This window comes from Pseudonaja textilis, chromosome 2 (genome assembly GCF_049901715.1).
Source record: "Pseudonaja textilis isolate UNSWEBS1 chromosome 2, rPseTex1.2, whole genome shotgun sequence".
NCBI lineage: Eukaryota > Metazoa > Chordata > Lepidosauria > Squamata > Elapidae > Pseudonaja > Pseudonaja textilis.
The window spans coordinates 157,706,380-157,720,523 of NC_141991.1; the positions used below are offsets into that span (position 1 = coordinate 157,706,380).

At 37.9% G+C, this 14,144-nt stretch overlaps 1 protein-coding gene across 2 annotated transcripts; it reads left to right on the forward strand.

Annotated features, from left to right (window-relative positions):
• The first annotated feature begins 767 nt into the window (after positions 1-767).
• Positions 768-11,362, forward strand: NAA50 (N-alpha-acetyltransferase 50, NatE catalytic subunit). Of its 2 annotated transcripts, none has more exons than XM_026713192.2 (5): positions 768-901; positions 5,921-6,057; positions 7,089-7,208; positions 7,623-7,689; positions 8,790-11,362. In XM_026713192.2, the coding sequence occupies exons 1-5, from the start codon at positions 894-896 to the stop codon at positions 8,968-8,970; spliced, it is 513 nt and encodes a 170-aa protein (XP_026568977.1). In that variant the 5' UTR covers positions 768-893; the 3' UTR covers positions 8,971-11,362. The 2 variants fall into 2 exon arrangements, with proteins under 2 accessions (XP_026568977.1, XP_026568978.1); XM_026713193.2 differs by having other exon boundaries at positions 5,924-6,057.
• Positions 11,363-14,144: the final 2,782 nt, after the last annotated feature.

The window sequence follows — 14,144 nt, forward strand, 5'->3', positions numbered from 1 at the left end:
TAATGGATAAGGCATATGTTTAATTTAAAATATGCCTGGATTCAGGCCTAAGTATGTTTAATATTTTGCTATCAGTGAAATGCTGTATATTGTGCTAAGCCATAACATGATTGGTTGGTTCAGTCACTATGTGATCTCATTCACTACGGTTTGTAAATCATAACCTAGCCACACGCTAGATTAGCAAGTTTGAAAAAGTACAGTACTTTTGTATAAATTGGTAAACTTTATTATAAGCTACAAATGCATTTTCTATAAATCCAAAATATCCAATACTCCTGGTTGAGACAATGCCTAAATTCAAAAGTCACGGCCTAAACAACGTAAAATACCACATAGGTTGATTAATCGGTTTTTTTTCTTACTATAGGGTACAAACACAACACACATTAAGCTGAAATGGGGGTGGGGGGACATGTAGAGGTTGTCCGAATGTTTTTAGTATAATTATGGTACATCTACCTTATTAAAACCTTTTTTTCAAGTGAAATGCGCAACCCATTTGGGTGTTTGTCTTTTTGTTTACTCTTTGGGGAAAAAAAGAAAAGAATATGCTCTTTTTCGCCAGAAGGGGCCTACCGAATATTGAACCCGGAAATGAACCAAGTGAATGCACCATTCGCACGCCCTTCGCAACCAATCGTAGAGGAGGCGCTGCGCTTGCGTGATGCCTAGCGTAGAAGCAGAGCTGGTCTACGTCTAAAGCGGGTGGCCGTCGCACGTCACGTTGCGTCACCCTACGTCAGTGTTGGGTGAAAGGTTGAGCCAGGAAAAGAGGCGGGGCTACGCGCACACTCGCGGGGACGGTCGGAACGGTCTGAGGCCCATGTGGAGTGGCAGCAGAAGCAGCCTGACTGCCACATCTGGATCGAGATCTTGGGCCCTCAGCAGCTATGAAGGGGTGAGTGCGGGACCGGCGCCGCCGCCGCGTCTTTTTCCTCTCGGACATCCGTGGGGTGGCTTCGAGGGATCCTTTCTAAGCGAATGGGGGACCTCTGGCTTATTATCTCAGGGCTTTTGGCGACGGCATCTCTTTGTTTCTCTGGCCTAACGACTGTTGGGAGTCGTTCACCTGCCTTTTTAGGGGAATGAAAACGAAGCGGGCGGCCCGTGTGGCTGTTCTTGGCTCAGGGAGTATGTAACTTTATATTCTGGGAGAGAAGAGAGGCGCGGGGGAAGGGGGAGGGGGAAGGGGAGGCGAGCTTTTTGAATTCGGCCCCGAGGAAGCGTGCGCGGAATTGCACCATAAAGTGAATCACGTCCCAATTAAAGGTGTATCGCACCAGTAAAAATGGGAGCCTAGCCTCCTTTCACAACTATGGCAAGTCCAAAAAAAGGCCCTGAAAATGCAGTTCCTGTACTTCAAGTAATGTTTAGTGCGTTGTGCCATCCCAGGTGCTGAGCAGTCGGTTTTCAATAATCTTTGTAGCTGTTTTTAGTGATACAATATAGTCCTATTTGTATCTGGCTGCCCTGGAGAGAAGCTTAAGTTCATAATATGAGATAAAAGGGGGATAAAGATTGAACTATTTCAATCGGTTGAAATATTATTGAAATAAAATTGGTTTGGTGGGAATGCCTCTCTGTGTATCTCTTCTTTTACTTTAGCTTATTGTAGCTTAAAAAGAACTAAATATCTAGAGCTCACAAGTGTTTCCCACTACTAGGAAGACAACTTTAATTCATAAAGCAAAACTAAGGTTTTTTGTGTGTGTGTGTATTACATCTTCAAATTGGAAGTCAGGGCAGCTCTCAAATGCTTTACTTACCTTGAACACTCAGTTCTGATTCTACAGGCTCCCTCCCCACCAAGTCACTTCATAATTTAAACAATCATCCTCTTTCAACATATATAATAGCTTGTGCCATTTTCCCTCAGTTATTCCATTATATGCCCAAAGAGACCTTTGTGGTAGAATCTTTCATTACCATCCAGATATTTCATTTTCCAAGTCATGTGTCCCAGCAATAAGGTTGAAAAGAGATTACTAGTCTTTCCAACAGTGCAAAGGTTAAAGCTCAGTCTGGTCTCTCAACAAGAGACAAGAAGCTGGTCTTTTCTTTCTTGCAAAGGCAGTCTTTGGAATCATATCTTTGAGAAGAATCTAACTACTTTTACCAATGTTTCAATTCCTTGAAATGCTGATAAAAAGACATTTCAAGATGAATGAAGCTTCATTTGGCAGAGCTTTCGTGTTATACTGACCAAGCTTCTGGCACTTTCCAGCAGCAATGCAAAGAATAAACAGCACTGTAGGTGGATAGCATCTATCTCCAGCTTTTATGTCATACTTCATTGCTGAGATTGCATATCATGCTTATCTTATCTGTAGTTTATTAATTTAACACTAAGGTGCAAACTAATGACATGGATTAATCTGGCTTGATTTATTCAGTTTGTCAGATAATAGCCCCTGGGGCATTAAATCAGCCAAAGAGCCTTGAACATTAAATCAGCCAAAGAGCCTAGAATTGTGCCTGAGCAATTATTAATATCCCTTATTTGAATAAGAAAGTAACAAATACAGCATTTAAAGTATTGTTGAACACTCAGCAAAATAAAGTTCTCAAAGTTGAAGTTACTGACATTTTTGGTTGAAAAAAAATTCAGCTCAGATGTTTCTCAAGTAGCTTATAAATACAGAGTTGATTTTAAATTGAATAATTGAATAAGAGGTGTGATGCTAGCTCGCCTCTTTGTGGTGCACCCTGGATAGCACGGAAGTGTGAACCAAATGACTAGCAACAATTGGCAGCCAGACTACATTGAAGAATTGGCAGTTAACGACAGTTGGCAGCCAGACATCTTTGTAGAACTTCTGGCAACCCGTCTGGTCCCAGTCTTGAGCCACATTGCATCATTGGCTCTGTGAGGGCAGGAGGCCTTGGTGAAGGAGTACAACAGAATTGTGAGGGGCCCACTTCTTCCTGCGCATGCTGATCTTCCTCATCTATTGGTTGGCAGGCTTGGATCCAGGGGGGCCCTTTCTGGCACTCGCTCGGCAGCTGTCTGGCAGCTTTGACATCAGCGCCCAGATACAGGCAGCTGCATGGATGGCTCTGCATGTGAGGTGCCAGACTTTGGCCTTCCTCACCAGCATTGGTCATCTCTGAGCGGCATCTGTGCCCAGCATGGTGTTTGCCAGGACTCACTGTTTGAGTGGGGACTTGTCTCTGCCCCTCAGTGTGACTGTGGTGCTCCTCCACAGAATATCCATCACATTGTGTCCATCTGGAGGTTGCACGGGTCCAGTGTCTGTTTATTTTTCAGCATGGACTGCCCTGTCCTTGAATGGCTGGATGGATTGGACATTGACATTTGAACTACTATGAGTCCATGTGTTTGCCATATGCTAAATAAATAAATAGCAATTGCTAAAAAAGTTCATGGATTAAATAGCTACAAAAATACTGATAATTTTTTAAATTAAAACAAACTTTTTACCAATACTGCCTTTTAAATACATATACAGTACTTGCATAAAGTACTGTTTTGTAAGCTGACTGTTCCTTATCCACGGTTTTCAGTTAATCTCATAAGATCTGTTGAAGCTTCAAACTTTTGTGGTATAGAATCCTAGGTGGTGAACAATAATTACAAATTTCATACGTCACATGATTAGATTGTCTTCTCTGTTTTCAGGTATCCCTGTTGTCTTCAGTATAGTGATTGATTCAGTGAGGATAGTATGTTTGGCTAGTTCATGTAGGTGTTTCACTATTCATTATGGTCCTTCCATGTCGAATGAGCATGTCATTGACAGCATGTTCCATCACTGATGGGAGTTGCCATGTCTGTTCCAGGAAGATGCTGTGTTCTGTGATATTTTGTTATTAATATGATTGCTGCAATGAAAATGGGACTATAGTTAGGTACACCAGCATTGTACTATCTCTGGAATATGTAATTTATAAGTTGCCGATAAATGAAAATGTTTGTAGCTCAGGGTTGAAATAAGGGATCCTTTATGTTCTCTGAGCTTGGTTGTTTGAAGATGTTACCTAGTTTGAGTAATAAAATGTCTGCAAGAAAACAACCAAGCTCAGAGTACCAAGGACCTCTCAATTTATAAATTAGTTTTGAGTGAGAAATGATAGGTAGTCCTTTAATGCGTTTTATCTTTCTTACTACTTTTTATTTGTTCGGTTCTATCTTTTGTCTTACTATTACGGTAGTTTAAGCGAGATTTTAAGGCTGTAGTTTAACACTGCACAATTACATATGGAAGAAATCCACTAATTATTCATTGATTTTTATTGAAAAGTGTAGTTTTGTTCCATTCTATGTGGTATTTAGTGCTGTATTTGTTTCCATGTGTGGATATGTCTATTTGTACTTGTATGTTTTAAGCATCTGAAGTGAAATTATAGATTCAGATTTATTATGTGCATGCTGGCAGAGATACAACCCCGGAACCTGCTTATCCTAGCTATAAAGTGATACCCAGCAAAGATATGATCCCTGACAAACTTAGCCCATAAGCATTTCCTTTACACTTCTCAGAATTCCTAACTCTTTCTACTTTTTAAAGTTTAGTTTTAAAAGGGACATATTAAGCTGTGGAAAAAAAGAATTAGCATCCAGAATAATACTCATTTCCAAAAACCTTTTGATACCTTATGAAATGGGCAATGTTTGGGTGGCTATACTTTGGAGGCAAAGGTGTTTGTGTGAATAGGGCCACATCCTATCTATGTGTAGCACTTTGTTATGAAGCTGACATGAAGGTCACTATCTCTGTTGTTCCGTTCAGAGAACTGGATTCAGCTCCAAAATTGTCAAAGAAAGAATGTAATTCTAGTGATACTGTAGAATTCACTACCTTTACCTCATCCATTGTATACCTTTAGAGTTTGAATAGCTGAGCATTGGAAGTAATGTTTTATTGTGATTCCACTGTTATTTCTCTTAATACTTTTGGAAAATGATTATTTGTTTAAATTACAGAGTGAGAGGATGTTCCCGAAAGTTGTGTCTTGTGTTCATGTAATACCTATATTAACTCTGTCTGAAATGATCATGCATGGGTTTGAAGAACTTACTCTTTCCGAAAGCTCAGAATTGAATATCTCAGCAACTTCTGTATGTTCTCTGACTATTAAGGACATGATTGAGGGGAATATAAGTTGAAGCTGATTTGAGACAAGACAAATTGTTAAGGTTGATTCTGATAGCTCAGGAGTGTCAAACTCAAGGCCCGGGGGCCAGATCTGGCCCGCGGGGTGCTTAGATCTGGCCCATGGAGCTGCCCTGGAAACAGTGAAGGACTGGCCCACAGTGGCTCTGCCAGTGAAAACAGAGCTCTCAAAGGCCGTGTGTGAGCCTCCCGAGCTCCATTTTTGCTGGCAGAGGGTTGGTTGCAGGAGGCCATCACAGCTGAAAATGAAGCCCAGGAGCCCATTTTTGCTGGCAGAGTTCTTTGGTCACCACCCTGATGCATCCCTGAATGAAATTGAGTTTGATACTCCTGTGACAGCTGAATTTCAGTGAATAGGCTTCTTCTGCATGAGATTGCATGGCCCTAAAAGGAGTTAGTTCCAGGGTCCTCCTGGGTTGATGCTGTACATGTACAAAAAGCTTGTGTTGGGATTTTGGTATCTTTGTCTGATAAAGTAATAAAGACAGGGTAAAAGTCAAATTGTTGTCCAATCATACTTGGCCAATAAAGAATTCTATTCTATTCTAAATAAATAACAGTAACTCTGAGTTATTTCATATAAACTAGGTTCTCTTCTTACTAATCAGAATGGCCACAATTCCTTTTCAGAATAATAATTCAGATTTGTTCTATATAAAATTGCAAAGTATTTGAATTGAGAATTTAACATTTAAGGTATGTTGAAGTGTTCTATTAAATCATCTGTAATTTAATAAAAGTGGAATTCCTAGAGGTATTGAGCACGTTTTGATTTGTTCCAGTAGCCGGATCGAGTTGGGTGATGTAACACCACACAACATTAAGCAGTTGAAGAGGTTAAACCAAGTCATCTTTCCTGTCAGCTACAATGACAAGTTCTACAAGGATGTGTTAGAAGTCGGCGAGCTTGCCAAACTGGGTATAAATTCTTGATCTTTATTTAGTGGGTTGGTGCTAAATTATCTAATGCTGTATATGTTATTGAACATATTTTTCATGTATTTCTTTAATTGTACATCACATGAGGCTGGACATAATATTAGTCCAAGTGATACTTTACATTTTTGAACTGTTTTCCCAATCTTTGGAATCTATATTTCCTCTAATCTGAGATTGTTATTCCATGTCCTGGACTCTGGAACAATTCGAGAACATGTCATACCCTTCTGTCATCTTCGATATCTCTTCAGGTACTCTCTTGATGCGATAGTGAGTAATTAGCTTTCACCCAAGCCTTTACAATCTCTAAGGTAGATTATTGCAATATACTCTCAGTTGCTATGATTATTCCAGCTAACATTCAAATGATAAAAAACATCATTCCTTTTTTAGCTTTTCATCACAGATTTTTGATTGATTTTTAGTATATTATAAACTGAAAACCAGGAGCTTTTGTCCTATCTTAGCTGGGTGACTTTAAGTCAGCGGCTGTCTCTCAGCTCTAGGAAGAAAGCAAGAGCAAACCACAAATGAAATCTTGCCCCCTTCAGGGATTTTGTCCAGGTGTTCACCTGCCATCAACACTGGGTCAAAGGAACACACATATACACAAAAAATCTGCGTGTCTTTGGAAATGTCTTTCCATTGTCCCATTGATTATACTGCTGTGCTCTTTGTTGATGCTTTTGAATCCTCCTTTACAAAACATATTTTCTGCACATAAAAAGCTATTATGGAAATCTATTCTAGTATTCTTTTAATCTGCTTGTTTTTTATGTCCATAGTTGATTTTTTTCCTCAAAATAACTGTGACCTTTCTAACTAGCATGTTTCAGTGAGTTTTAGGCCTTGTTTGAATTGATTCAATTCAACGTTTGAATTGATTCAATTCAACATTTGAATTGACTTAAAATGTAATATATGAAAATTTAAAAAGTCTTGAATTCTATTCATGTAAATTTAAAAAAAATCAGTATATGCTTTCTTTCTGTTCCCATCTCTTTTTGACAGCCTATTTCAATGATATTGCTGTGGGCGCAGTGTGCTGTAGAGTAGATCATTCTCAGAATCAGAAAAGACTGTACATCATGACGCTTGGATGTCTGGCCCCTTACCGACGGTTAGGAATAGGTAAGGAATAGGCAGCAAATACTGAGTGGCCTTTATTTGACTCTTGAGCTTTAAAGTGTACTTATTTCTGTACTCGTTCCAATAATAAAATAGTACAAGATGCTAGATGAAAAGTCAAACTTCATATATCATATGAAGAAGCTTTTAGAATGGAAGCAGTTATTAGGGTTATTTATCAAACTATCAACTTGTAGCTAATCAATTCAGTAATTTAACAATGATTTCCTTACTTGATGTTATTTTCTAAAAGCATCCTTAATTTTTTCTTTAAACTAATGAGCGCAATCTCAAATATTGGAGTTGAGATTCTGATTTCAGAGGCAGTGTTGCTGGTCTTGGGATATAAACTTGCAAAACTTGAAAAAGTCTAGAAATAACATGATTTTCTTTTGTACTTTCTCAATTCTTTTTCAGGAACTAAAATGTTGAATCATGTGTTAAACATCTGTGAAAAAGATGGCACCTTTGATAATATCTATCTGTAAGTAAATATTGTTGATTGATTTCATTTAAGCATGGGGGATTTAAATTATTTGTGTTCATTTTTAATTCAACTTAATACTAAGGCATAAAAATTAAAATGTTCAAAGAAAAATAAGCTTAGATCAAGAATTATCCAACTTTTTCTGTAACAGGACAGATCCCACCCTCTGGAAGTCTGTAGGCTAAGGCGTACTGCAGCCATTAATGTAGGCATTGTTCTAGTCTTCTTCCACCTCAGGTATCAACATGGCCCACTTGTAGATTGATCACCTATTATTTTGATTACCATTGTTATCTGCGGTCTTTCCATAGAAATTGCTGTACAGGTAGTCATTCACTTACGATCACAATTGAGCTCCAGATTTATGTTGCTAAGTGAGAAATTTGTTAAGTTGAGTTTTGTCCCATTTTACAACTTTTCTGGCCACAGTTGTTAAATGAATTACTGTGGTTGTTAAATTAGTAACATGGTTGTTCAGTGAATCTGGTTTCCCCATTGACTTTGAAGGTTGCAAAAGGTGATCCCATGACCCCAGAACACTGCAGTGGTCATAAGTATGAAACAGTTGCCAGGCATTTGAATTTTGATCACATGATCATGGGGATGCTGCAAAGGTCATAACTGTAAAAACAGTCATAAGTCACTTTTTTCAGTGACGTAACTTCAGAGCCATTATAACTTCGAATGAACTGTTCTGAGTCAAGGACTATGTCATTGGAATGAAGAGTGCAATTGACAATTCATGTTTAATATTCTTGGAGTAAGAATAGTAATGATTGCTTTCACTATTAAAGCTGAAAAGGGTAGTGCTTCTATGGGAATTCTAAACTGCAGTTTGAAAATTTAGGAAAGGATAAGGAGATCCAATGTCAGTTTAGGAATCAAAGAATGGGGCAGATTAAGCTTAACTGGTAAGCTTCCTTTCCTTTGTAGGCTTATAGGTAGTCCTTGACAACGAATTGTAGTGAGGCAGTACATAACTTGTTTGGTAATGCCTATGTTCTATGTCTTTCTTTTCATTTGTTTTTCTGATGCCTAAATGCCTTTGCTAATACATGGAACCAAATTCTAGTATATTGTTTCTTTTTCTGTCCTAGGCATGTTCAGATTAGCAATGAATCAGCAATTGATTTCTACCGAAAATTTGGATTTGAGATCATTGAAACAAAGAAGAACTACTACAAAAGGATAGAACCAGCAGATGCGCATGTGCTGCAGAAAAGTCTCAAAGTCCCCTGTCTTGGCCAGAACACAGATATGCAAAAATCTGACAACTGAGCAAAACCCAGGAAACCCTTTCTTGCACTTTCTTGTCACCAAATAAGGAAAGAAGGCCTGGAGTTTTGGTTTTTTGTTTCCTTTTTCCTAATACGTGCTGTACCTGTCCAACAAATTAATAACTTCCTAAGGATTGTCAAATTGTGTGTTTTTATTTTATATCTCTACTTTGCATTCTTTGGGATAAAAGAGTTTTAATGGGGGAGGAGGGAGTGGAGGCTTCATATGGTCTTCCAAAGGTCAATTTTTTTCTTCAGCATGTGTGATCCTTCTGCTTTTCTGATGAAGGACAAAGTTTAAGCAATACCTTGCATCAGTGCCATATTGCTTTTCCTATTTGGAAGTTATTTCTCTCTAGTTCTGAACTTGATTTAGCAGGTTTGGCCTTGTTGATCTTTGGAACATACACAGACATCAGTCTTATGAATGGTTTATTTGTACTAGGTTTGGCCAGCTGATGTCATGTTCCTTGACAGGTGTAGGTGACAATCCAAATGGGTTATACCATCTTTCTTTCATCCTCTGATTATATACATTTCATGGGGAAAGATGAACATGCCTTGGTTCTGGCACAGTGGAGGAACAAACATTTAATGTTGTTAAAGCAGGTGACTAAAAAAATAAGCTTTGTTCTGAAAATGGCTCTGCTGGTTTGCTGAAATTAGCTACTTAAAACAGAAGATGGTTAAAACTATTTTTCTTACACATTTAAAGAATGACTTTCATCTTTACAAAAGGAGTGTTGTAAAACACCAAGAAGCATGGCTTATTGGGGGAGCATTGTAAAGATTCAGCAAATACCTGGCATTCTCCTAACGACATATGAGAACTGTAGCCTACTTTGCTGAGCTCTTGCTTTGTATTTTGTTATGCTCTTGTTTGCAACTTCAGTTTGAGTACCTGGCATTCAGTACTACAATGTCAGATTCAGTTTATTCTTTTCATTTGGGGAAATGTAGCCAGTTGCAGTGGAAAGATTCTACCCTATCACTTAAATCAATATTAAAATGTATTTCTTTTCTGTTTTTGGACCTGAGCTGTATTTCACATTTTTCTGCTTTGAAAAAGAATTTTTTGGGATTGTGTGGTTATAGTGTAATCTTGTGATTGGATGTTTTAATTTCATTGTGATGTTGAATTGGAAGCAAAGGAAACCCAAATTGGGAAAATTCAATTAAGTTGCATTATGAAGCATTTACTACAAAGGAACTGGAAACACTAGAATCTTCATTATTCCTTACAATCCTAGCAGAAGATCCTGAATGAGTATTAGATCAGTACATTATAAACTTTCTCCAAGCTACGTAATTCCAATTAAAAAAAGATTAAGCTTCTCCTGTGGAGGCCCTGAGTTGGAAAGATTTTCATACTGATGTTTTGGTCATAGTTTGCAAAGTTTTATATTTTAGTTTCTCAGAAATTGTCTTCCTTTTACAAAGAGGTTGAAGTGCACCTTGAGCTTATGTGCCCATACCTCTTCCCTTATTAGTGGTAGATAAAGCATATAGTTTGAAGAAGGTTGGAGACAAATTAGTGTTAGTCCGTAACTGCCTTCTGGTGCTAAGGAAAAGGTATATCCCTATTCCAGAATTGAAAGTTGAGATTTAAAATGGTTCTCTTGCTTGTTTTTTCAGGCAGTTTTCCTTTGTGATTTCAAGAAAATTCAATTTTTAAAACATGTTTTCAGTCACTGTCATTTTTGTAAATGTATTTTTCAGTATTTCTTGGAGATATTCATTATGCAGTAACTATGTGCTGTAGAAACTGAAAGAAATCAGAAAATGAAGTTATACTTCTGTATAACTGCCAATCATTGGCTACTCCTTACTTAGAAAAACAGAGAATTCAATTCCTAGCTCCCTGGACTGTTTTCTCTCTGCCTAACTATAGCAAAGAGCAGCAGATTGCTTAATTATCTTGGTATACTGCAGAAATTTGCCAATTATGGGAAATGCCTTGCCTTTTGAAATAATCAAATGCGGGAGTATCTAAAATAGATGCTTTTTAATACCTCACAGGGAAAGCAGGAAATTTTCCACTCTTGCCTTTCAGCATATGTATAGTTATACTAATCGGTTGGGGAATACTGTTCAATCATCTTCACTTCTATTTAGACATGTGTACGGAATATATGTGACATTCATAGCTATAGCTGAATGATCTTAAAGGAGTTTAGCACAAAATAGTTTCTCATAGATAGCACAACTGTGAAAGTGAACTTCATAAAAATACATTTTGATATATAGATAACCATGGCATGCAAGAAGAAAGTATCTGTACATGTCAGGAAAGAGGGAATATTTTTGTATAGATAAAAGTATTTCGTTAATTATGTCCATTAAAGATGACATGCTATTACAGCCTAAATAAATTCTAGCTATGTTTTAATTAACCTGGCCCTGTGATGCCTACTAAATTTGAGCAATCCACCCCCTACATGGGTCACTTTTCAACTGAATTGCAAAATTTCTCTAAAACATTTTCTAGTCCAGTTTCTTGATTATAAATTTGAATTAATTTATTTGACATATAAAAAGACTTGGACCTTTGAGGAAATCTGTTGTCTTCTCCGCAATAACCATAAAAGCTTTTATCTTTAAGATACCGTAATGGCCTTTTAAAATTATACTTTGAGCACAGGGGATCTGTTAGTCTGGGAAAGGCCCTGCCCTGTAGTATCAGAAGGCAGTCTTCCTTGTCATAGTCTCTCTGTAACACCTGTTCCTTTTCCTTGTTTACTGTGTCAGGCTTCAAGATTTATAAGTAGTGTTCAAACTACAGAATTAAATGGCTGTCTGCAAATGGATATTTCCTCTTTCTCTTGTACTTCGCTAAAGATCATCCTCATCTACCAAGATTCATCAAGAAGGCACGGCAGAACAGTCTTCACATCTTTAGGTCCTTCTGTGGGAAAGAACCCTCCAAGCATTGACATTGCTGAAAGAACCAGCTGTGGTTTATCCCAGTCTGTTCAATTTGGGCTCCCTCTCCACCTCATTCAATGATTCCAGCCTTGGAATTGAATATAGGAACAAAATTTAATGTATTTTTGAATTCTCTTTGAACTTAAAGCATTGCCCTTACCATTTCTTCTTAGCCCCTGCAAACATTTATAGAGTGTTAATTTTAGACACTAAACTTTTTTTAAAAAAATTCTCATTGATAATGAGATGGGTGGATTAAAAATTTAATAAAAACATAAAATAAAAATCCATGCTCAAGTCAAAGTATTCAGGTGTTTTCCTCCTTTCCCAACTATCCCTATAGTATCTCAATATGATGTAGTGATGGATCTGATTGCATGTTACGTGCTTTTAAAACTGCTCTTCCATCAGACATACATGAGTGGCAATTGGCAAACATGACAGAGCATCAATGCCTATCATACAAAATCGCTATTAGCAGATCCTTGAACATTACCACAGTTGCCAAGGCCAGATATGTAAAAAGAAATTACCAGTGCCACTATGCAATTATCACTTGCCAGCATTCATGACAAATAGGAAGAATAGGGAATATGGTTCATAAATGTTCCAGCTCTGATATTCAGGACCTCCTTGTGTACAATTTAAAAGGAATGTCAGCCTTTACATAATCAATTCAGTCAGAAGCATTACTTGAGGATACTACAATGTGTCCTTCCTGGAAATAGTCAACAAAAACTGCATTCCAACTATGGAAGTGTATCTTTCTCCAAAATAACCAACTTTGGCTTCATGTTTAATCTACGGGTGCTTCACAATGTCAGTTTTTGCTACGTACAAAAAAATTCTGATTTGGAAGAAGAAAAGTCACTTTAACATGTGCCACATTACTGTTACTAGGAAAATTTGAGCATTTCTGAAGATTGAATACTTTGGTGAAAAATGCTTGCAAAATAAAGATGAATTGCATTGCCTATAGATCTTAGGTAATGCCTTTACACTTAAAACAAGTTTATTTTTGAACATTAGGAACAAACATTCCTCTAATGTTAGCTTTTAATTTTTATTACACATTATTGGGCAGCATGAATTAAAATCTGCATAACATTTCCCTCAACCTCTTGATTCTCTACTGCAATTTTCATTGTTTAAGGCAGTGTCCCCCAAACATTTTGGCACTAAGGACTTGTTCCTTGGAGATAGATTTTTCCATGGACCAGAGGGGGCATGGTTTTGCATGCTGGCTGCATCCCATGCTGCGGTTCTATTTAGGATGTGCTGGACTGATTACCTTAAACCAGGGATCTCCAACCCCGTGGTTTAAGGTTAATCAGTCTAGCACATCCTAAGTAGAGCCATTTTGGTAATGAACGTAATAGAAAAGCTGGCTGCTTTTAGCCCAACTTTCCCCAAGGGTTGTTGGAAAGTTAAGATAGGATAAAATCAAGTATTTTTAAAAATTTATTTATTGAATTTATATTGTCGCCTATTTGTCCATGGTGACTCAAGGTGGCTTACAAAATATAAAACCACATTTAAAACAAAATGTAACAAAAAGAATCAAATAAATTAATATAATACAAAATAACATCACCTGCCAAATCCCACCTGCTGCCCGGGTGATAGCAGATCACACGAGCCATTTAATGGGCTCTATCCCGCTCTGGGTTGCCCAGGCCTCCTTGCAGAACCAGGTCTTCAGTGCCTTCTGGAAGAGTATTAGAGTGGGGCCATTCTAATCTCTGAGGGAATGATGTTCCAGAGAGAAGAAGCTACCACGGAGAAGACCCCACCAGGTATATCTCCCTTGGGGGTAGGGCCTGCAACATTCCCTTCCTCCCCGCTCTGATTGGGTCAGGTAGATGTGACTGGCAAGAGACGGTCCTTCAGATAATCTGGTCCCAAGCCTTGAAGGGCTTTAAAGGTGAGAACCAGCACCTTGAATTGCACCCGGAAGCAAATTGGTAACTAATGCAGCTCCCACAGGAGAGGTGATACATGTTTTTATAGGTAGATTTGAAGAAAACAAATGGGTACTTAAAATTTTGAAAAAGCTGGCAGCAGTACAAGAAACTAAGATTTTTCTTTGGCCTAAGAAGCAGTGCTGAAAATCCGAAACAAGGTTAATAAATAAACATTCTAATTTTTCTAAATAAATAAAAACCCATTTTCTCAGCAGACACTTGTATTTCAAAGGACAGGACAATATTTTTCTTTTTGAAGGTTTTGTGCAGGCTATCCCCTCCCCCC

What these genes read in the sequence shown, in the direction of transcription:
- NAA50 (XM_026713192.2), top strand. An exon ending in CGGCGAGCTTGCCAAACTGG is followed by an intron (nt 6,058 to 7,088) that starts GTATAAATTCTT and finishes TCTTTTTGACAG; the next exon opens with CCTATTTCAATGATATTGCT. An exon ending in ACCTTTGATAATATCTATCT is followed by an intron (nt 7,690 to 8,789) that starts GTAAGTAAATAT and finishes TTTCTGTCCTAG; the next exon opens with GCATGTTCAGATTAGCAATG.